Raw genomic sequence first — 23,622 nt, 5'->3', positions numbered from 1 at the left:
CAGGATAAGTGGGCTTTCAAAAGACATATCCTCTTACAGTAAACAGACTATGTTGTCTCATGAATCTGTAATGAGGCACCGGGCAGGTCCAGCATAGGAATAAAACTGTAATACCATGTAGTAATTGGACGCATCTCAAAAGGACTAGAATATGTGAACTGATCAAAATAATATGGCGAGGTAACACAACTATAAAATATTTGTTATCAATCCAAAGAGTGCAACAGCTCTATTAAAAATCTTAAATGCTTAAATACATTTATTCGGTTTTGAGCACAATTGCAGTCAGTGGAAATTCAGCCCAGTTAAAATCAATCGAATCAATCAAACTTGTTTTGGGTAGCACCTTTCATAGTGCAGGTCAAAGTGCGTTACAAATGATTGACAAGATGATAATAAAACAGAAAAAATAAAAAGTAGACTAAAGCAGTTGGAGACTAAAGCACACGAAAAGTAGAAACTATAAATGAAACAATCAAACCAATAAAATAAGACAATAACTTAGAAACAGACCAATAGGCCTACATCAGCACCTTTATGATGTACAATATTACCTTCTGAAAGGTGTAATTTGATGATCTCAAAATGTTCTGTTTATTTCAGTATCTCAGTTGCTTCATTTGCAATGCTTTGAAACGTTTTAAATTCATCTGAACCAGTGAATCTGGTGGGAACAGACTTTAAATGAACTGCCAAGTGGTCTCAGGTGTGCGGTCATCGCTTATTATAAAACCGCTGAGGCGCATCTTAGCCAATCAAAGCTGAGAACCGGAAAATCCATTTTTATAAGCGTCAGTTCAGTGTATGAACCACGAGATGGCGCTGATAGACTGTGCTCCGAGGCCACTGGTCCCTGGGTACGGTGCGCTCTGTGCGGCCCCCGATGGAGCCAGCGGATTACAAACTCCAGTTAAGTGGCGCACCGTCCTCCTCCTCCCCATCTTTCACCGAGTAAACCCAGGCGCACGGAGCGCATCCTCACCGTGCATCCTCGCCCTGTGGAGGGGAATCAGCTCGTCTGTCAGCGCCAAACCGGTCGAGCTCTGCAGGTTAGAGGATTGAGAAAACATATAGAGAGTGAGGAGAAGGAGATGGGTCCGGAGGCGGTGAGGCATCCGTGATTGTCAAGTAAACGGCGGTGAAGTTCTTCGGCTCCGCTCGGATCTTTTCTCCAGGTCGTTGAGGTGAGTTTCTCTCTGCAGGAGATAGGAACAGCCCGGATAGTGCATGTCTTACTTGGTGCAAGAAAGGTATATAGACTATTCCAAATATTTGACCTGGACATTGATCTGTAATGTCTTGTTAGTGATTGACATGTAGGATGGCTTTAGATGTTGCAGCTTGATATAGCAGTAAGAGAAGTCCAGCTTAATCTTTACTGTTGTCACAGCTTGTGTGACTTTATGGGTGTCATTATCATTCTGTAGAATAAAACATTCCAGAAAACTATATATATATTTTTTATTATCAGGCATTGAAGCGTTACTCTAAAGATCACAGGGGCTTGAGTGATTTTTCTCTTTGAGAAAATACTGGGAAACAAATTCTTCGAAAACCTTTGCTTTAACTATATTCTGCTGTAGTGCTCTAAGACTAGATAAGCCCTGTGAGATCCGCTTCACTCTCCTTCCCCTCTGCTTCATTCACTCTCACTCGCCTCTGCCTTTCTCCAGTTCTTTCTCTCACTCCATCCCTCTAATCCCCCCTCTCACAACCTCTGCCTCCCTCACTCTGACTGGTTCTCTCTCTCTCTCTCTCTGTCAGCTCTAATAACACTGTGAGTTCGCAACACCAGACTGCTTCACTTCTGATACTCCTCTCTGTCTGTTTTCAGACCCAGCTGCCTTTTATGTGTCCACACTTTCAGCGGAGCATATTGCCATCACCTGTCATGATTAATATTCCATATAGAGTTGCATAATACGCCACATGCCTCTTATGCTGGCTTATTCTGCCTTTGCTGTGGCGGGATGCTCCTCTGTGTCTGATAATCAATATGTGACTGAATGATGGAGAATTACAGTGTACTTGAGTGTCGTGGACCTTTCTGTGACTGAATCATTAATGTCACATTTGTCACAGTCACTCTACACACTTGTGCACATGTGAAGGTGAAAGGACACACACACACACACACACACACACACACACACACACACACACATGCACACGCACAGTCAAGGGTCATGGCAATCGGGCACTCAGCAGTGATTGATTGTCACAGTGTGGAGACTAAAAGCTGACAGTGAGGAGCCTTGGAATGATTTTAAGACATCTTAACATTGCCCGGCAATCAATTATTGCCGTTCTGGTTTTTGTCTGGGTATTATTTTGATTTACATGCCAGTTTCAGACCACACAAGCCACTTTGTTACAAAACATTCAGCCTCGCATTCTGCAATTTGCACTCCTCTGTTTGTGATGGTAGCTTCTATCAACTGTAATACAGTGAAACGTAAAATGTTTGCTGCAGACTCTCAACAAATGTTTAAAATGTGGCCTGTGATGCCATAAGTTAATATATTCATGAGGTAAGAACTTAGTCAAAGTGGGAACCCTAACACAAATCTCCTTCTCCATTGCATTTGATTGGTACAGTAAACATCAAATAAACCAGTATCCAGCTTTAGAAAAACAACAGGTTGGGGCTTTTTCCCACAAGAAGCTATTGCAAGATCCTGTTACGAAGTGTGATACGAAAATTAATTGTCACCTCTGGAAATGTGCAGCACATGTGACAGCTTATCCTTTGCTGTACTGTGATGGCAGATTCTGCACACAGCTCTTAAACAGTAGCTCACGCTGTAGAAATCTTCCAAATCCCCCGTCACTATCAGTGTCATCTGCCATCAACCGGAACAGACAGGCATCTGCTGCTTCCCGTACACCCTCACACACACGCACAAATGCACCACCTCAGACAGGACACATATGGAAACACAACTGACTACACGCCACCTACACACAGGTCTGTTGTATGTCACACACCTGCCCTGTGGCTCAGTCCACGTCCATTGGTCTGTATACAGTCCATTCAGTGTGCTTAGCTAAAAATAATCACCAGGAGCCAACACACACATGGAACATGAATTATGGAAGACAGAGAGAAAGAGAGAGAGAGAGAGTGAGAGACATTCAGGTCAGAGTCAGACCCAGTTCCAAGAGCTTCACTCCCTAAGGATGATACTAGTAGACCGCTGCATTAATATTCAGTTTGTACAATCCAGCACATCAGACCTGCGGTTATCCTTTAGTTTGGACTACTGGAATTGAGGCTACCCAAGGTTTCAACCCAGTGCTCCATATGCATCATGGGCTTAGAAAATGGATCCATGCATTTTGAGATTAATTATACAGGCGATGCAGTGCTTTGAATGTAATAGCAACAAATTTATAGATGAGTTTAATTAAGTGTCAGCTGCTTGAGAAATTGTAGCCTTTAACCAAATAACACATGTTAGAGGGAAGATATTAATATTACTGATGATGCTACAATGCCCCTTTACGCCCAACACTGTAATAGGAATAGGGATAGGGGATTAGGAATATAGTAAAATGAGAAGAAACATTAAATGTGCAATAAATGACAGTGAGCCTCACTGGATTTTGGCAAACAGTTATTTGCTATGTAAGGATATAGTGGAGAAATGGCGACCTGAGTAGTGATTGAAGTCACGCTCACTCTGTTCTTTGTTTTGGTAGCTGCATTGGCCGCACGTGCATGTTAGCATTTGTGAGCTTGCATGTTAGAACACGTGAGTCCCTCCGTGTTCTCCTCGTCCGTTTCCAAGATGGCAGCCGCGACACAACCTCTCTCAACTTACAGCTAAACAGTACACTAAAATATGATTCTGAAAATATTTGAGGCGAGAAATAAGCAGTGCAGTAACAGACTCTTGATCCATATTTGATCAGCACTGCCTAGTTTGACAGTTTGATCTAAGTTTCATGAGCTGTCAGCTTTCTTTTTTTTTCTCGAATTGAGTAAATGACACGTGTTTCTTTTGGTCTGAGATGTTGGTGCTATTGTGCGACATTTAGTGGCTGAATGGCATGTATTGTAACTTTAAAATGCGAAACATTAAAAAGTATGTAGCATTTTTTTTGCCCGTACTCTTTTATAAAAATTCAGGGCTTGATAAAAACACCAAATATCTAAAATCAGAAAACAATGCATTGGCCTACTTTTACATTAGTCATTTCAAGAAATACATACATAAATACATTACATTGCCTCTGTGCCCTTCCTCTTGGCACCTACATCCTAGAGGATTCGAATTTAGCTTTATGGCTCTTACACACGTTGTTCTCTCCTGACTAGATCCTTACTTGTGTTGTATCAACTCTCAGATGTAGGTTGCTTTGGACAAAAGTGTCTGCTAAATGAATTGTAACATTGTAACATGTTAGGAGAACAAATAAAATAGCTTGTGACGACCCTCTCTGAACAGACTCTGAGTCCTCTACCTGCAGTAGCCTGGTGGGCGGAGTTGGGTCGTCAGGAGGATTCAGCTCACCTGGACTGCCCAGCTTCCATATAAGCTGGAGGCAGTCAGTCATTTGCCTCACCCCTCTGGCTTCCACTATGTTGATTTTGGTTGTGTTTAGTTTCATTTATCTTCAAGTTATGTGCAATAAATTTATTTTTAGTTATAACTCGTGTGGTCTCCCCTCCTTTGTCCAGCCTTGAGCCGGGCTGTGACATAGCTAGGAATAGCTTACTTGAGCTTTTATTGGTGTGGTAAAATTTTTAAGTAGGCTAACTAAAACACAGCAAAAAACTTCTTAGCTTAGTTCCAGCAAGCTAGCTGATATATTTCAGAGAAATTATATTTCATCCAGTTTAAAAAGGGCAATATATAATAAGAGCAATATGTCCCATTTTGACAGTAACAGGGTGTCCCATTTTAACAGGCAACTGGCAAAATGGGACACTATCAAAATTTACATTTTTTCAAATGGGTGAAAGGAGGATAGAATTGATTTATAATAATTTTGATACACAATGACATCCCCTTACAAAATATATTGGAAGGAAACAGTGAGTATATGATGTCATATATCAGATGCCTTTTCAGCAATGCATAAGCATTGGTTTTAGGTTATTTTGTGTGAAAGATATTCATTGCAAAGCTTAACTGTCCTAGTTTGCCAGGTGTCCCAATAACAATAGGCTACTTACCCTACTCTCATATCTGTCTGTTAAATACAGCCAAGAGATGAAGCTACAGTCAGGAGATGGAGTAGAAAATAATCGAATAGAGTACAACTTAATTGCCCACAAAAGTGGAAAATTTGGCCCATCTGTTCAGTTTAGTTTAGCATGAAAAACTGGAAGCAGGGAGAAACAGTCTGGTTCTTTCCAAAGGTAATAAATCCGCCCATCAGCACCTCTAAAGCTCACTAATTAACACGTCGTCATTTTAACACTCAGGTTTTTATACAGATTAAACAAAATGAGATAATGTTAATTAGTGCCCTATAGAGGTTTTGGTCGGCAGATTTTTTTTTTTACCTTTGGATAGAGCCAAGCAAGCCGTTTACCGCTGCTGGTATCAATCCTCTCATCTATCTCTTGTCAAAGCAAATAAGTGAATTTCCCAAAATGTCAAACTAGGTCCTGCACACCCACATAGGTGTTGTCAGCAACACCTTAGACCCATAGTCAGGTTGGAGGTGGGCGGAGCTATGCTGGGAATAGTATGAGGTCACAAAGGTCCATGCACTAATGAGAACGATAAAGGTGTAAGTTGCCCCGCCCCAAACTGGTGCAATAAAACTAAGAGGAGAGTGCGGAAGATGTAAGTCAAGCTGAGTCTGCATACGCCCACACAGTCCTGACAAGAGGTCTAATTAGAAAATAATTGAAAACACCTGTGTGGGTGGTTGATGGATGTGTAGGGCTTTAAGATTATCTCTTGTAACCCATTAAATATGATTGTCTTGTGTACGTAATATTGACCGTCATTATATACAAAAGTTCCCGCGTGATGCATTTTACCAACACATACAGTACCAATCAAAAGTTTGGACAAAGTTTTCCATTCAAGTGAATGAGAAAGTATGTCTGAACTTTTTACTGGTACTGTATCTTTGATGGAAATGAGCATGTTATATATTGTAATACTTGGATGAATTAACTAAATTTTAGATAGGGTTGGAATTCACTTTATCATGAGAAAACCTCTGTGTCACAGTGATTAGACGCTCGACGGTATTCTATTTAGGGACTATGAACACTATACACTCTGTGGAAACCTGAGGAGAAACACAGTGATTTGTTCCGATTACTCAGCAGAGCTCACTGTGTGTGTATGTGTGTTTTTGTATGTGCATGTTTCTGTTAATCTACATGTGTACACACATTGTTTGCTTCTATATGTATGAATGCATACAATATTTATGTGTGTTTGTGTATGTACAGTATTTATGTGTGTGTGCGTGTTAGAGAGTTTGTGTGTAATTCGGGACCTTGTCTGATACTCAGTGGCTTCAGAGTCCTGACCTTGAACAGTTTGAGTGCTGTCTGCTTAGTCAGGGCCACTGCATCTGCTCAAGTCAAAGCAAACAACAGTTCAAATGAACTGCAGTGCATGAGACTTTTATCTATCTATCTATCTATACATCTATCTATCTATTTATACATCTATACATCTATCTGTACTAAACACTTTTATCTTTCACTCTCTTTTTCTCTCCATCTCTCTTTTCAGTGCGTGATTGTGTTTTCAGCATGAGTAACATCTATGAGTCTGCAGAGGCCACGCTGGGCTTCATCAGCTCTCCATGCCTGACCAAAGTGGAGCTGAGAGTGGCCTGCCGGGGAATCTCGGACCGCGACGCCCTCTCTAAACCCGACCCTTGTGTGGTGCTGAAGATGCAGTCACACGGCCAATGGTTTGAGGTACAGTAATGGGGTTGGATGAGGGGTGAGTGAGGGGAGTGGAGTGTGCAGGGTAAGTGGAGCTCATGTTCAGAAAGAAGGTCTCAAAGAGGATGAAAGCGCGGCCAAAGTGTTTAAAGTACTGAAGTTTTGAAGATTTGTAAATTTGCTATGTGTTATAACACATCACTTTTATGGCCTATAAATTTGGGTTTTGAACCCTTGCACAACTGACAGTTTATCTTCCTATCCAACAAATGTCTCATTTAATGAATTTAAACAGCATTTTAAAATTTTGCCAAGAGCCGTTTCTTGCCCCTGCAGTGTCTTTCAAAGGATTTTATTATAGCTATTCAACATTATTGTTATACCCTACACCATTTCTCCATGACCTTATGTGCCAGTCAGATTGGAAATTTAAATGTCTTCATCTGCTTTTCAGGGTCTGTTGCAGATGATTTCTGCAACATTTTGCCTGGATTCCTCTGCAGACAACACTTGAAAGTATTCTAGCACATTACCAAATTTTTGACTAAATTATTGTGCGTAATCAAGGATCTGTGATATCAAGCAGAGCTGTGATTGTATCACCTTCTCATACTAAATTGTCAATTGTGCTTGGCTCACATAAATTATGGATGATAATATGGAAGGCAACAAAAAAAATCATACCTTTGTAGATTGGTGTACAGATTGTAATGTTCTATCTTGTGTCACCTTGAAATGGAAAATGAGATGGTATTGTCTCACTGCTCATCCTAGCTGTCTAAAACAAGTTGTCCGCCCCAATCAATTTGATACTGAAAGTAATGAAAGTGCTGCAACATTTTCGTGAAAATGTACTGGACAATTTTTTAGGGTTCATTGTACGCGATCAAAGGACTCTAATAGCTGGAGACAACAGCCTTGAAGAATAGATCGTTTAGTACCTTGTAAGAAATGAGAAACTGGCCATGATTTATGCTCTTAAGTGTTACACTTCCTGACATTTTATCTCCAAAACTCCACCTGGTCTTTCAGGCACTTCAAATGGAATCTCCTACTTTAAAAAACATCTTATTCTCATTGAAGCCTCACCGGTGGCAGAGATAAATCCAGAGGAATTTCAGAACAAAATGAATCTTCATCTGTTTCTCTTGCCCTTACCTCTGGGAAAGCTGAGTGCTCTGTCTTCATTTTAAATATGTAGATACACACACCCACGCATGCATGCACATCCTCACACATACAGCGCTGCAATGACCCACTCAGATGCTCACACTCGTACAAGCATTCACCCACGTCACTCATTTACAAAGACTGTGGCAGGCGTGAACGCCACACTACACACACTCTTAGGCGCGCACACATATTATTTCCACAGTGGCTCAAGATCAAGTGCTCGGAAAGTGGCGCAGCATTATTCTGTCTTTGGAGACTCCACAAAAAGCTACTTTGTACAGGGTACTGGTGTGTGTGTGTGTGTGTGTGTGTGTGTGTGTGTGAAAGAGAGCGATGAGAGTTGGTATGTGTTATGATAAACCCCTTTGTGGGAATGTGGAAATGGACAAATGTTATCACTGGCCATCAGATTCAGAGTCTCTTAATTGGATAATTGTTTAGAGAGGGCCTTCAAACCACTGGTTGTGTGTGTGTGAGTGTGTGTGAACACTTTTTTTAATGAGATGCCAGCCTATTGAGGTAAGTGTCAGAAAAAGGCCAAATCTGTGTGTGTTTGTGTGTATGTCAAGTCTGCTGGTGTGCCATTCACTTTTATGTGAACATGTGCGTGTATGTGTGCGTTCCAAAGGGTTATCAACAATGAAAGCGACCCAGTCGTTCCTGCTAGGGGTGGATAGGTTTTGTTGGCAGCGCTGAGACCGACTTTTGTTTGTTTTGCTATTCCTTTCTGTGTCAGGCAGTTAGAGAGAAGAAAATGTGAGATCAATGTTACAGCTATAGTCCCTTCTCTGTGAAGTCAAACAGCGTGTGTGATAACACCATCAAGAAAAATCCATATTGCCAGTTCTCAAGTTGGTAAGTGTAAACAATGTGGTAATGGGTATTTGTGGTAGGCTAATTGCTACAGTGCTGAAAAGTCTGTTGTGGTTCACAATCAATGCGCAACATCAGTGTGTTGCATGTTGAATGAAATCCTAATATGTCAGTACACTTAAGAGGACCAGAAAAAATGCAATTTAAAGTCAAAGGGCAAACTTTTAAAATCGCATGGTTTTATGAAACAAATTTCATGTGGCCAGACCAGATCTACCCATACGGAAAATGTAACAAAACAAACAAAAAAAGCATTATATTTATACATGTATTTCTGTATAACACAAGAATAGCGTGCGGTTTTGTAGCTGTTGTGACCAATATGTATGAATTACCTTGCAGATGGGTATAAAGTAGTTAATTAACTGATTTTTAATTGCGCAATAAATAAACGATTAATAGAAGTGAATATGTCAACAGACGACCATTTGAAACAATTCATTAATTTGTTTTGAATCATGAAAAGAATAACACAGATTCTACAGTTGAATATATAAATCAATTAGACAATACAGATTTAAAATTAAAATAAATATCTGAATTCACAAATACCCTCAGAGAGAGAGTAGTTAACTTCATTTACCCCCCTTCAACTTGCTCCTTTAGGTGCCAAAAATTCATTGGCCATTGGGTTAACTTGGAGTTGTGTGTCTGCATCCACGCACACCCGCCTCAGTGCATATGTGCATTCACGTGTGTGTTTGCAGGTGGACCGTACAGAGGTGATCCGCAGCAGTAGCGGCCCAGTATTCTCCAAGATCTTCCTGGTGGATTACTACTTTGAGGAGGTCCAAAGGCTTCGCTTAGAGCTTCATGATATCAGCTCTGGCAACAATGGCCTCCGTGACGCTGACTTCCTGGGGGCCATGGAGTGCACCTTAGGACAGGTCAGTGCATCTTCTGGCTCGTCAGTGCATTGATGTTGTGTAAATCAGTGTGAATTCATAACCTTTGTTGCATATTACATACTTTGGCATCAGTCAGGTTTGCAGTTCATATACCGTGCACATCTGTTAGTCTAACACATGTTAGACTGAGTTCACCATTAGAAGCAGATGTGTTTGTGTGTGTCTGATGTGAGCATGCTTGGACGAGTGAATGCATGGCAGGAGTGCAGTTATGGGTACACTTATGACCAGCAAATTGCATTTTACGTGCACATCACATACAGTAGGTGTTAAATTTACCTATGTAGAGCATGTGAGTCTGTGTGAGGCCATGTGTGAATGTAGCCTACATGCTTTGACTGGAATATATAATCCTCTGTAAAGTTCATTGAACTTATTGGGATATTAAACGTGTATTAGGTAATGTTCCCTAATTAGGGTGACAGAGCAATTTTAAGATTAGAAAGGCCAACGTTAGCGTGTATGGAATCCTAATGGGATCTTTTCACTTGAGCTAGTCAGCTATAGTCACTATCTGCATTTACACTGTGCTTTAGATGCCCTTGAGCCTGTAGTTAGAGCACTGAGGATGCTTTAAGCTGTGATTTCAAACCATTTATATGGTCAGTCAAGAAGAATAATTGTAATTGCAGTATTACTCATTAACAAACTAAGTGAGTTGATTTTAGGAAATACCAGCCTATGTTACAATGAATAGATGGAAACAGAGAGAAAGCAGAAAGGACAGAATTCCAAAACATACTGTGTGTTTGTTTCCACCAGACTTCTCATCGTCAGAGACGCTATCAGCAACATAAAGCTGGTGGATTTACGATTGTTGGTAGAACTGAGATAATTGACATGGAAGATTAGGATTTTGAAGGCGAGAGCTGGAGAGGTTTACTGAAATGGGATAACATACTGCCAACGTTTTGTCTGAGTGTTAACAACAGCATTCTGGATACAACAGGCTTTGTTCTGAAAAAGAAAGCATAATACCAGTGCAGTGTAAAAGCACCAGAAGCTTGTATGATGATTTTGGTAACTGATCGTAACTGATCTGCTAATTCAGTGAAATTGGTGGCAGATAAAAGTGAGTTTGTGTTAAGATTGTGTGAGTGTTATTTTTCGTACTGCAATTTGTTGCCTTAAAGTGTTAATTTTGGATCTTTTTTCCATGTACAGTAGCAAGCACCCCGTGGTTACTGATGTCATCACTAGGAAATATTGCCATGGAGCAGACTTGGCACAGAGGCATTATGTCAGTAATATCGTCATAAGCATGCACACAGCATGTGAGCAATTATATATATGACCTGCTGTTCATATTAACTTATATTCTTTTTTCCATGTTATATATTATAATTAAATATATTAAATCTTCCAAAACCAGTATTTTTATGGTAAAACTGAATACAAAAAATGGCTTCTTCACACTCTATTTAAATATATACAAGCTTTAGACCTTCTTCACAGAGTGTAATGTAGACATTCCAGTAATCAGCCCCCAATGCAAAACCCCTGTGTATCACTTTTGATCTGGAGATATTAACACTGAATCAAATGACTCCCTGTAATCTGAAAGAGTTGCTAGTACTGCTAGTACCCACTGATCCCACTGGGAATCAACACTCATTGTACTGTTTGTCAGTTGTGCGCTGGGATTTAACTAGGGATCTAACTGACCTCTCGGCGTAAAAGCGTGAGCATAAGCAGCACACGAACCACATATATAGGTAGTGAGAAAGGTGCCTCCACTGTGCTGTTTTAAGGAGCAAAGCTCCAAGGTAACACTGAGGAGAAACACTGAAGTATGTGAGCTGATCATTTTTTGAGTCTCTGTTTCTGTTTCACTTGTCTCAGATTGTCTCACAGAGGAAACTGACCAAAGCTCTACTCAAACAGGGAAACACTACTGGAAAGTCCTCTATAACGGTATGACACTGTTTCCAAAGTCAGCCCCCCACCCCCACACACACACCTGTACACAAATCACTGACAGACCACCTCTTGCACTCAGCCACTTTGAGGATAATTAATTTGATGATGTTGCCTGTTCAATCTGTTCTGTACCTCATTTCCATCTCATTTCCTCTCACCTCATTCTTCTACTTCTGTGTGTGTGTGTGTGTGTCTCTCTCTGTCTGTATCCCTCCTCTTCCTCTCGTCTCTCCCTACACCCCCAAAGGTGACAGCAGAGGAGTTGTCTGGTAATGACGATTATGTTGAACTCTCCTTCAGTGCTCGTAAGCTAGACGACAAGGTTTGTATGACTGTGTGCTGAAAATGCCTGTTTCTCCTTTAGATATGAATGGAATTAATATTTAGAGATATGAGTGTTTGTGTGTGTGTGCCGTCAGCCAGGTGTGGGTGCTGGTCGTGTGTGTGTGTAGAAGTATGTGGGTGGAGGGCTGTGGGATTTGGTAATGAAGCAACTCACTCACAATACACAGAAGTACAATCTGGCATTAAAGGAGGCCCGCTGAGATAGGTGGGCACCCCCTTCCCTCCCCAATATCCCCTCCTATCTCACCCAACCAACCACACACACACACACACACACACACAGATAACTATATTAATTTTCAAACTTCACATGCACACACACACACACACACACACACACACACACACATACACACACACACACACACACACACACAGCCACGGATGACTAATCCAAACAAGTTGTGCCTTAGGGGGAAAATGGAAGAAAGCAGGGGAGGTGCGGATGAATTGGAGAGGACAGGAAAAGGATGGGTGGAAGAAACAAGGAAGAAAGGGAGACAAAAAGGGCTGAAATAATGATTCTGTTAGTGTATAAATGATTTATAGTGATCAAAGGGAGTTCTGAGGCATTGGTTTACAGGCATGTTTTCCTTCTGAAGGATTTCTTCAGCAAGTCAGACCCTTTCCTGGAGATTTTTAGAATAAATGATGATGGGACCGAGTCACTTGTACACAGAACTGAGGTAATTACATGCACATGCAAACACATATAGATGTAATTGACTATTTGAGGTGTGTGATTAATAATAACTGTGATGTTTGTGTATTGTGTGGGCGCAGACAGTCATGAACAACCTGAGCCCAGTTTGGAAGTCCTTCAAAGTTTCCTTGAACACGCTCTGCAGTGGAGACCATGAGAGGGAGCTAAAGGTGAGTGTGCAACTGTAACTTATTATAGCAGGGCATAATAAGGGCAACATCATTTTATTTAATCTCAAATATAATCTGCAGCTGCCTCGGTGTGGTAAAACCTGAGACATAGCTCCCTTCACTGTTTCAATTCCCCGTGGAGAACAGCACCTGATTGGCCTGCAGGTGTTTCTTTGCAAGGTGTTTAACTTTTTCTGCAGCATACAAATGATGACATTTGTAAAACACAGGCACTGCCTAAGCGCCACATACCTGCAAGTTTATGACCAAACCGATCCATGACAGCAAATCGCAAAGCAGCTTCAGTCATATCCTTCCACTTCCTGCTGGTGTGGAGCTCCAAGTCATGAGTTGAGGTCAGGTCATGTGCTCCGTTTCCTGATGTCACCATGTTATTTAAAGAACTGGACGGGTGTGAAGGAGCTCAGTGGCCTTCCCTAAATTCTCGCCTTTACTTGCCAGAATAGATTTGTGTGTGTGTGTGTGTGTGTGTGTGTGTGTGTGTGTGTGTGTGTGTGCATAAGTGTGAAAATGGTGGCCGCATGTCAGCTCCGAACAGTTATTCTTCTCATGAATAAACATGAGGTTGTTCATTAAATATTCAGAGCTGTCTTAACTCTGCATGGCTCCTGACAGCAGGAGAAAGAGCTATCACACACTCAAAAACACATACACGCGCACACACATGCACGCTATCGGCTATGGTTACCAGGGTTACCTGTCTGAGGCATCAGAGCTATAGTGAGAAATGGCAGGGCAGAGATTTCTATTCAGACCAGTACTTCCTTTTCACCAGGCTCTTAAGTGACCAATGCATAAATGCATAACCCTCCTTTGCAGTGTCCGGCTGTCTCTCTCTTTGTATTTCTCCTTATCTGTTTCCCCACCTCTCTACTTTTCGCTCGATCCCTCCCTCGGTTTTCCTCTCTCTCCGTCCAGCAGTTAGTATTCAGTGAATGGAACAGAGGTTCTTCATTTTTTCATTACTCTCCTGCCCAGCTCTCAGCAACTTGAAGTGGAAGTGAGGCTGCAAAAGTGAATGCTCGCTCCCGCACACACAAAAATGACATGATTTCAAAAACACAGACGCGCATAAAATCCCCAAATGATAACACACACAAAAAGGGCAAACACACTTCAGGCATATGCACTTGGTAGCTTAAGTGCGAGACAGGAAATAAGGGGATTACTGCTGGTCGTTGTTTTTAATCAAGCATTGTTGGATTGGTCTGATCGCTAGTTGTTGGGGTGACCTCAGGCAAGGTCACAAAGCTCTACAACAAAATGACTCATTCACAGCCATTAAACCTTTGTTGCATTTCTGTGCGTGTGTGTTAACGTGTGTCTCTATTGACTGACTTAACTGAATATTATTGATTGTGAAAACTCTGCAGGACAGCCCAGATATTGTTGCCTTTTGTAACCTTATGAAATGATAGGATTGTTATCCTTGGCCCACTGACCCTCACATTTCACTGGTGATTGCAGCCATTTATCTTGTCTAGTAGCTCCTTTGAGAGAAACAAACCATTACACCCAAACACACAGACCTCCGCACACACACATACAAACACACAAGAAGGTATGGCTATCTTAGTAAGGACATTCATTGACATGATGCATTCCCTAGCCACTAAACCTAACCTTAACCATCACAGCCAAATGCCCAACCCCAGCCCTTACCCTAAACTGAACCTAAACCCAATCCTAAACTCGACCCTAAAACCAAGTCTGAACCCTTGAACAGCCTTTTGAAAGTGAGGACCAGCCAAAATGTCCTCACTTCCCAGGTCTAAAACTCAAATTGGTTTTTACAGTGATAGCCATACAAATACACACACACACACACACACACACACACACACACACACACACGCACGCACACATATCTAGCTGTCTCTTAAGCTGCGTCCCTCTCAGCATCCTCAGATTAATATTTCACCGCTCCATTGCCCCCCCACTAACACCTCTTTATCAATCATTCAGCATGGCATTTCCCTGCATGCCTGCGAGTGCGCGTGTGTGTGTGTGTGTGTGTGTGTGTATGTGTGCATTTAGGTGACAGTGTTGCAGCTGCGCTCTAACTGAATGAACGTGTGCGCTTACCTGTGTGTCTCTTTGTGTCGGATCCAGTGCACGGTTTGGGACTGGGACTCTAATGGAAAACATGACTTTATTGGGGAGTTTCAGACCACCTTTAAGGAGATGAGGGCAGAGCAGGAGGGCAAGCAGGTGAGCAACTGCACAGACACAGTTCAAACCCACACCCAAATACAGTTCATACACCAACAGGCTGATGATTAGGTACATCAGTCCCAAAATGTATGAATACAGAGACAATAATACATCAAATATACCAAAAATATTCAAAAACATGATACATAAAACATTGAAATATTGTACATGACAAAAAACACATTTCACTGGAAAATCTTAATACATATGCGTAATATTTTTTGGCTAACACACATTAACAAGCTGTATGTGTATGTTATGGTCAAGAGTATGGATAGCTATCATCCAGGAGTTATACTGTAAATAAATCTAAATGTACAAAAACTGTATTTTTTATGCAGACCTCTTGCCCCCTCCTATTAATATTCTAACATACCTGATGTCAATGTATCTCACAGAGGGCACTGAATGTTTTTCCTCTCTGAATTGCCTGTGGGCTACATTGGTTCTGGGTACAAATACAGCCTCTGTGTATTTTTCCCACGTATGCAAAACATTGTCCATCTAAACAAATGTGCGTTTCGGAGACAGTATAGAGGCGTTACACTTTTTATCGGTGCTGTTTTTCAATAGTCTTAAACCTACATGTGATGTTAACGTAACTACGCTCCTTCCACACTCATGCCACACCCACCTGCTCCACATGAATTTGTGCGTTTTTGTCCAGATCCAATGGGAGTGCATCAACCCGAAATACCAGATGAAGAAGAAGAATTACAGAAACTCCGGTGTTGTCATTCTCAACCACTGTAAGGTGATGTAACACAGTATCAGTCTTTTCCTCCTATTTTTTGCTTATCACATTTTCAAATAGCCTGTTTTGAGCAACTAACAAACCGGTCTAAAATCCAAAGATATTCCATTTATGATTATGTAAAACAGCAAAAAAGTCAGCAAATCGTCATATTTGAGATCCTGGAATCAGTCAATGTTTGGCATTTTTGCTTGATATAACTATTAATTGATTATCAAAATGGAGGGGATTTTCTGCCGTATTCTTCAGATAATTGAGTAATGACCAAATTGCTTCCACACTGCTTTTGAGCATCACCACACATCCGCCTCATTCCTCTTTTATCACATCCAGTGCTAATTTATAACCTATTTTCCCTGACAGATCATCAAAATGTATTCCTTCCTGGATTACATAATGGGAGGCTGTCAAATTCAGTTCACAGTAAGTCCTCTCACACACGGTATAATCTCCATGATATTTACAGCAGCACATCATTTTCAGTCTGTGCCCACTCATGCTGTATACGCATATGTTTCTGTCCCAGGTGGCAATAGACTTCACAGCATCCAATGGGGATCCTAGAAACAGCTGCTCCCTCCACTACATCCACCCCTACCAGCCCAATGAGTACCTCAAAGCTCTGGTGGCTGTAGGGGAGATTTGCCAAGACTATGACAGGTAGACACCACTCCATCAATCATCATTCACCTAATGCTGACATGCACATACACGCACAAAATTTTCCTTTTGAGGACAAGTATGTCTGCATACAGGGATTTTGAAGTGTTTATTATATAAACAGTTTCATAAATCTTAAAACTCTTGTCCATTCTTCATCCTTTCATCTGAACTCTCCATATTTTTCAGTGAGTCATGTCTTTCTCTCTCTTTCTCCAGTGATAAAATGTTCCCTGCGTTTGGTTTTGGAGCTCTGATACCGCCTGACTTCAAGGTAGGATATTCGGGATGTATGTGTACAGTAGCAAAGGGGGGTTGTGACTAGTTTAGATTCTACATCTCTTTCGGAAGCACAGCTTGCTTTTGATTGAGATGAAAGGAAAAATGCATCTGTAAACTTATAAATTGGACTGAACATGCTGAGTGTTGGCTTTGCAGTGGCAGTAACAAGGCCCTGTTTCTCTGTCCTGCATGAAGGTTTCACACGACTTTGCCGTCAACTTTGATGAGGACAATCCTGAATGTGCTGGTGAGCTACCACACAAACGCATACGCACTTCACTTACTTACACAGACTTCTTGACTCAGAAAAAAACGTTCACATGCGCAGTCATACATCACAGGACCAAAACAGTCCTACAGTTTCACCGTTGCACGCCTCTCATCTTTCCCTAGCTGTCAGTCCTATATTTCTCCCTCTATATCTGTCCCCACACTCTGGCTTTCTATCTCACATGCAAATATAAACAGGCACACACACACACTTACACACACACACACACGCAGACATACAGCATGAGATTTGTCACTATGCTGCAGGAAGTATTTCAGGCTCTAAGATACAGAGAAAAACAACACTAATCTGTATGTGTGAAATGGGCTTCTGAGCTCTTCTCCCCACATAGCTGCATTCCCGCCGTGAAGGTGTGTGTGTCATCTTGTGTTTGTGTGTGTGTGTGTGTGGACTGTAAGGGAATGCTTTCAGCATTTCTGAAAAAAAGGCCCAGTGACCTTGGAGTGCAATCACATGTGTAGAACCTGCTTTATTTTGGCAAATGCTTTTGCAAGCACAAGAACTTTCGCTTGTCGAGGTTAGTGCAGCACATGAAGATGAATAAACAAGCAGAAGAAGAACCTGTATGTGTGTTGCAGGGATCCAAGGCGTGGTTGAGGCCTACCAGAATTGCCTCCCTAAGATCCAGCTGTACGGGCCCACCAACATCGCCCCAATCATCCAGAAAGTGGCCTCGTCTGCCTCCGAGGAGATGCACACCAAAGAGGCCATGGTGAGAGAGAGAATGAGAGAGATAAAAAATAAAAAAGTCTGGACCATTTTGTGGCTGCTGGTGTTTGCACTTGCACAGAGATACACAAAAGAAAGAAGACAAATGGCAATAGAATGGTGATGAAAAGTCAGAAAGTAAGAGATGAGAGGAGGTAGAAAATGGGATAAAGAAAAGCAAAAGGGTGACAAAAAAAGTGATTGATATTAATTTAATTCCAGTCATAAATGTTGGAGCGCAAATTCCTCTCTGCCTTAATGCCTCCCACTTCTCTCGGGCTCTCTAGTGGATTAGAATGAGTTTTATTCAAATTAGCCCCTGACAAGAAGTCACTTTTAAAACATAAAATTCATCGAACATCTGTTTCCCCTCACCTCCCCACCTCCTCCTCTCTCCCGCCCACAAATTCCCCACCCCCTACAACCCCTCTCCCACCCCACCTTTAACCATCCCAACAGGAATATTTCATCCTGCTGATTCTGACAGACGGCGTCATCACCGACATGGCAGACACACGGGAGGCCATCGTGCATGCCTCCCACCTGCCCATGTCGGTCATCATTGTCGGTGTGGGCAACGCAGACTTCACAGACATGCAGATATTGGACGGGGACGACGGGATCCTGCGTTCACCCAAGGGCGAGCCCGTCCTCCGCGACATCGTCCAGTTTGTCCCCTTCAAGGACTTCAAGCATGTGGGTGGCAGTGGCGAGGAGGGGTGGAGGGCAAGGGATAGAAGTCTGGAATTTCTGAGCAATTATAGAGTTTTGATAAATGCATTATAGTCAGAGAATGTGACTAATTCTCCGGAGAGGTCAGGCAATATCAAGACATTAGCCACTCTATAAGAACACAGCATATTTTTGCACTAGATTCTGTTTTTGAGCTATTTTTGTACCTTGTGCGGCTCCACAGCCAGCATAACTATAGTGGATACCAGACTGTTTACTTCAGAGCTTTCTCAAGCTGAATAACAACATTAAAGGGCATAGGAAATGTTAGAAGTGTCTATAGAGGAGTATCTAGTCATGAAACACTTTTACAGAAAATTTACATCAGTACCACAGATATTTTTTTAAAAAATTTAAAAGTAAGGCTAAATATTGCTTTTGAATTTTCACTACTGGTGCCAATACAATACCTGAGGTTCTGTACTAATTTCAAACAATGCTATTTTCACTTCTCTACAAGCTCCTTTTCTATTCTTTAAGTCTAAATCAGCAAAATTATGATTCAGAGCAATGGTGGGGAAATTCGGCCCACCAGCAAAAATATTCGGCCCCATGACAAAAGCTGAGGTAATCACTTTTATTGTTCACATCTAAACATTTACACAAGTCTACTACAGATAAAAATGTTAATGTAAGGCTGTAAATCCCAATACCTATGATCTTGTAATCTCTAATAATAATCAGTGCCCCAAACTGCTCCACTGTGCCTGCACCAGGTGTTTGAACAATGCACGGTGCTGAAATTAATTTGAATAAACTTAAATGATGAATAGCACAGATAAATGATATAATCCACTTCATTTAATTCAAAATGCAAAACACTTTATGAATTCAAACACAATTTTAGTTCTATGGTTTTAGCTTATTTGATTATAACAGCTGTTTCTCACAAATAACTCTGACATCTGCCACTGGATGTCATAAAACCAACCGATAAATCAATTTTATTATTAAAAGAAAATGAACAAACAAAACATATTGAAAACCTTTGTTTCCACTGTGCCTGCAAAACATTGCACCCAAATGAACCTACTGAAAGAAGCAGAATGTGGTTGAACATAACAATTGCTGATCCCTGATTTAGAAGACATTTGTGGAGATGTGTAATCAAAGTAAACAAGAATAAGAATCAGACTAATCAATTTTCAAACTCCTGCAGATTTTGGTATTTGATGTGTCGTACACATTTTTACCCAGCCTAATTAGCAGTTAAGGACACTGACTCTTTTGTACAGACTGTTCCACTTGGGTCAGACGGACCAGCAACGGCATTTTAAAAACTCCACTTCAACAGAGGCTGATCTGTGTGTGTATGTGTGGGTGGGCAGTTGGTTAGAATTTCTGTATTTGGGGGTTAACGAGTATGAGTGTGTGGGCGTAATATGCTTGGTGTGCTCGTCAAAACACATCAGCTTTCTCCCTGCGTGTTTGTTTGTGTGCCTGTTTGTATATCTGGTGGCATTGATTTTGCCTGACTTTGACAGGGTCTGTTTGGCTCGGTCTGTTATGGTGAGTTTGGTCTGTGACAGGTTGAGAAATCAACCAATTATATCCCAGCTAAACAGAGAGAGGAAGGAAGGGGGAGAGGGGGCTCAACAAATGTAGGAAGGAAAAGCAACATACATCAGCAAAAGTATGTAGGGACAGAGAGACGGGCAGAGAGGAGGAGTGAAGACTAAATGTGGACGGAAGGGTGAGGAAGCAGAGGAGGGAGGTTGAGGGAGAGAGAGAGAGACAGCGCCTGTTGTTGGCGGTGTTGGAGGGGGGTCAACGGGAGACTGGAGCTAAAGACAAAAGGGAGTGAGGGAGTGTGTGACAGAGGTGGAGAGGTGATTTTCTGCTCTGTCGTTTCTTTTCAGAAGGGATTAGCAGGACTGAGCTGCTGTGTGACAGGCAGAGTGGAGGATAACAGGTAGATAGAAGCGGAAGAGAGAGAGTAGGAGGGAGGGTGGAAATCAGAGGGGGAGTGCACTTTGATGGTGCATTGTCTCTGGGAATTATGTGAGACGGAGTATGACAGACTCTCTGACTTTGAGGATTCAGAAGTGTGTGCTGGGCATTGGAGCAGCATGTGTGCTGGCCAGTGTATGTGTGTGTGTGTGTGTGTGTGTGTGTGTGTGTGTGTGTGTGTGTGTGTGTTCATGTGCATAGCAAAGAGGGATTTTTTCAATACTCAATGTAACTCCAGTTTTGAGTGTTTCTTTACATAATAGCTTAATGAGCTTAATTAATTATAAAACTAATTTAGTGTCTCAGTATAATCATCATACCACGGCTGCTAGGTGACATTCTTGTATCTGAAAAATCCACTTTTTATAATCTGTAAAAATATCTGCATTCTTGATCTTTAGCCTATACGTTTTTGAAAGGGTTTCTGCTTATTAGTTATTAGTTATTCATTGCATGAGTATAACAACAAAAAAGAAAACAAGAAAAATGTCCTATACAGACACATAAAAGTATAAAAATAACTTCTCTATTCCCTATCCTATCCCCTGGTTCAACAAACCAAAACCCATTTAGGATCATTGAAATCTGGAGGACATAATAAATCAAAATACAATAAAATAATAATAATAGCTTAGCTGTGGTAATTGGAAAATGGAAAATGGAAAAAAACTTTGCTAGACAAGAATTGCTTCAGTTTTTGCATCTTTCTGTGACTAATAGCTGTCAAGAACATTCCAACACCTAATGCTGTCAAGAAAAGTGTTAAACCCTTTGGTTTCTGTAATTTCCAACATAAAAACTGTTACTTTTTGCAGCAGTAGCTCCTGATAGAGAACTACGTAATTTCCAAGATGCTTTTTTTTTTTAGCACAGACCTTTGTCAACCCACCAAAATCAGACTTACATTTTTTCACATAATAGCAAAATTCGTAGATCAAACAACACATGGACTACTGTGCATTTTAAGTTAACTTGTATGATTGGCATCATATACATTGAACATTTACTTTTTCATAAAGAGTTTGCTTGTCATTTTGTTGAGCACATATAGAAACCAGCCAAGGTGTCACAGGACATAAAGGTGGGAGAGGGGATGTTTTGGGGGTTGTCAGACGAGCTTGTCTGAACACATCAGTCTCACTGGTCTAGACCTAAGACAGCATCAGGCTCAACAGTGAATTCTAGCATCCAAGAATCACGCATAGCTGGTGATGTGTGTGTATTGGTGACCTCTGTATTCCTCTCTCTGTCTCTCTATTACCAGGCGTCCCCAGCTGCACTGGCTAAGAGTGTTTTGGCAGAAGTCCCTAACCAGGTGGTGGATTACTACAACGCTAAAGGCATCAAACCCAAGTGTATGTCGGACTATGAGTCCACAAGAACCTTTAGCCCCTGACAATGGACTACAATGCCCACATACACTCAAATACACACTCATATATCAAATACTGTACATTTACATACTGTATAATACATATATACATACTGTATAATACATATATACATGCAAAAGCACAAGCACACACCAACATGTACACACAACAGTCATATATACAGTAGTCTAGCTCAGAGATTTAGCTCGTTCTGGTGAAACAATTTGAACTACCCCATTGATGACTGTTGCATGTTTGGCCACAATGGCATCACCTGGGAAATTATTACTATCTACTGTATATCTGAAAGACGTTTATAGAAATAAGAGCAGTCTCCTGAACCAGCATGCAGACTCAGACTATAGCACACCCAAAGAAATGACACTTCTACCTTATTTAGATAACTAGCAAGTACGTAGGCCAAAAGATATGTGAATAGGCCAGCCAAAACATGTGACTGCATAACCTAAAATGCTTAGAATTAGCATTGCAAATGGTATTGATGGGAATGGTAATGTCCCTGTTAGTGTACTGCATAAATGCATGCATAATTCAGCTCCTGCTAATATCCAATCTCCAAGTAGCTGCTTGCTAGTTATAAAATAAAGTATCTCTGTCATTTGAGTGACTTTCAGGGTTGTCTTGGGTGTTTTGGGTTCTTTTCTACAGATTTGTTTGAGATTTTGGAAATGAGTAACTAAATAATTGTAATAATTTCTTAATAACCTTCTTACATTGTAAAGACTTTTGGGAGGATAGCCAAGTGTGTGTGGTAGACACTCATCTGTGAGCTGAAAACTGTTTTTTTTTCTGTATTCTGCATGTTGATTATAATAAAGACATTTTGGTTTTCTCACTTTGTGTGATCATCTGCTGCTGTTTGTGTGTGTGTGTGTATGCTTGTATTAATCATATTGTGAATAAATCTGCTCACACACTCACATTGTGGGGACTCAACTCCTGTTTGGTGACAAAAAGTAAGAGGTAAACCACTACATTTTGGGTTTAAGACTTGATTTTTGGTAAAGATTAAGGTTAGAATTGTGGTTAGGCATGTAGATATTATGGTTAGGTTAAGCCTTCAAGGAATATATGTATAACAATGTATGTCCTCCCAAGTGACAAAAACAACTTTGTGTGTTTGATTAGGCATGCAGTATGGAGGTATAATCTAGAAATAACAAACCATGACCTTCTGTACACCTGAATATGCAGTCTACATGCAGACATCCACTGAAATTATATCCTACATCATTGTCTCACCCTGCCTCATTGTTGAATGAACCAGCACTCCACAATACTTCAAACAGCCACACACACTTCCTTTAGACACACAGATAGCACCTTCATCTATAACATCTCTCTTTTACTCTTTCCCTTTCTGACTATTTCCCAAACAGACATTAAAATGCTAGAATAAATAATTTCACTAATCTCCATATAGTTAATTAGGATGCACCAAAGTTGTGCAGTCCTGAGAGTACACTCCATACGTGCCTCAGTCTCCGATAGTCAGATCAGTATTCTGCACATGAGCCAGCTGATATCTGTTCCCCAATGAGAAACTCTCCATATCAGAGGAGTTGCACAGAGACAGACTGAGAGGATCGTGTATGGAGACTGGACTGGAGAAGTCAAACTAAAAACCTTTAAAAGCACATAATCCTGTAAGG

The 23,622-nt window shown here is 41.1% G+C and overlaps 1 protein-coding gene across 3 annotated transcripts; it reads left to right on the top strand.

Annotated features, from left to right (window-relative positions):
- The first annotated feature begins 235 nt into the window (after positions 1 to 235).
- Positions 236 to 22,890, top strand: cpne4b (copine IVb). 3 transcript variants are annotated; one of them, XM_044335124.1, is made up of 16 exons: positions 236 to 1,184; positions 6,714 to 6,904; positions 9,625 to 9,804; positions 11,668 to 11,739; positions 11,993 to 12,067; positions 12,693 to 12,776; positions 12,874 to 12,963; positions 15,097 to 15,195; positions 15,866 to 15,952; positions 16,316 to 16,375; positions 16,479 to 16,612; positions 16,832 to 16,886; positions 17,090 to 17,141; positions 17,765 to 17,898; positions 18,354 to 18,590; positions 21,841 to 22,890. In XM_044335124.1, the coding sequence occupies exons 2-16, from the start codon at positions 6,734 to 6,736 to the stop codon at positions 21,970 to 21,972; spliced, it is 1,662 nt and encodes a 553-aa protein (XP_044191059.1). In that variant the 5' UTR covers positions 236 to 1,184; positions 6,714 to 6,733; the 3' UTR covers positions 21,973 to 22,890. The 3 variants fall into 3 exon arrangements, with proteins under 3 accessions (XP_044191059.1, XP_044191060.1, XP_044191061.1); XM_044335125.1 differs by lacking the exon at positions 236 to 1,184 and adding an exon at positions 8,781 to 8,899 and having other exon boundaries at positions 6,817 to 6,904; XM_044335126.1 differs by lacking the exon at positions 236 to 1,184 and adding an exon at positions 8,785 to 8,899 and having other exon boundaries at positions 6,822 to 6,904.
- The last annotated feature ends 732 nt before the right edge of the window (positions 22,891 to 23,622 follow it).

Source organism: Thunnus albacares, chromosome 19 (assembly GCF_914725855.1).
Source record: "Thunnus albacares chromosome 19, fThuAlb1.1, whole genome shotgun sequence".
Lineage (NCBI taxonomy): Eukaryota > Metazoa > Chordata > Actinopteri > Scombriformes > Scombridae > Thunnus > Thunnus albacares.
The sequence above is the reverse complement of the archived record's forward strand: the minus strand, read 5'-3'. Positions and strand labels throughout refer to the sequence as shown.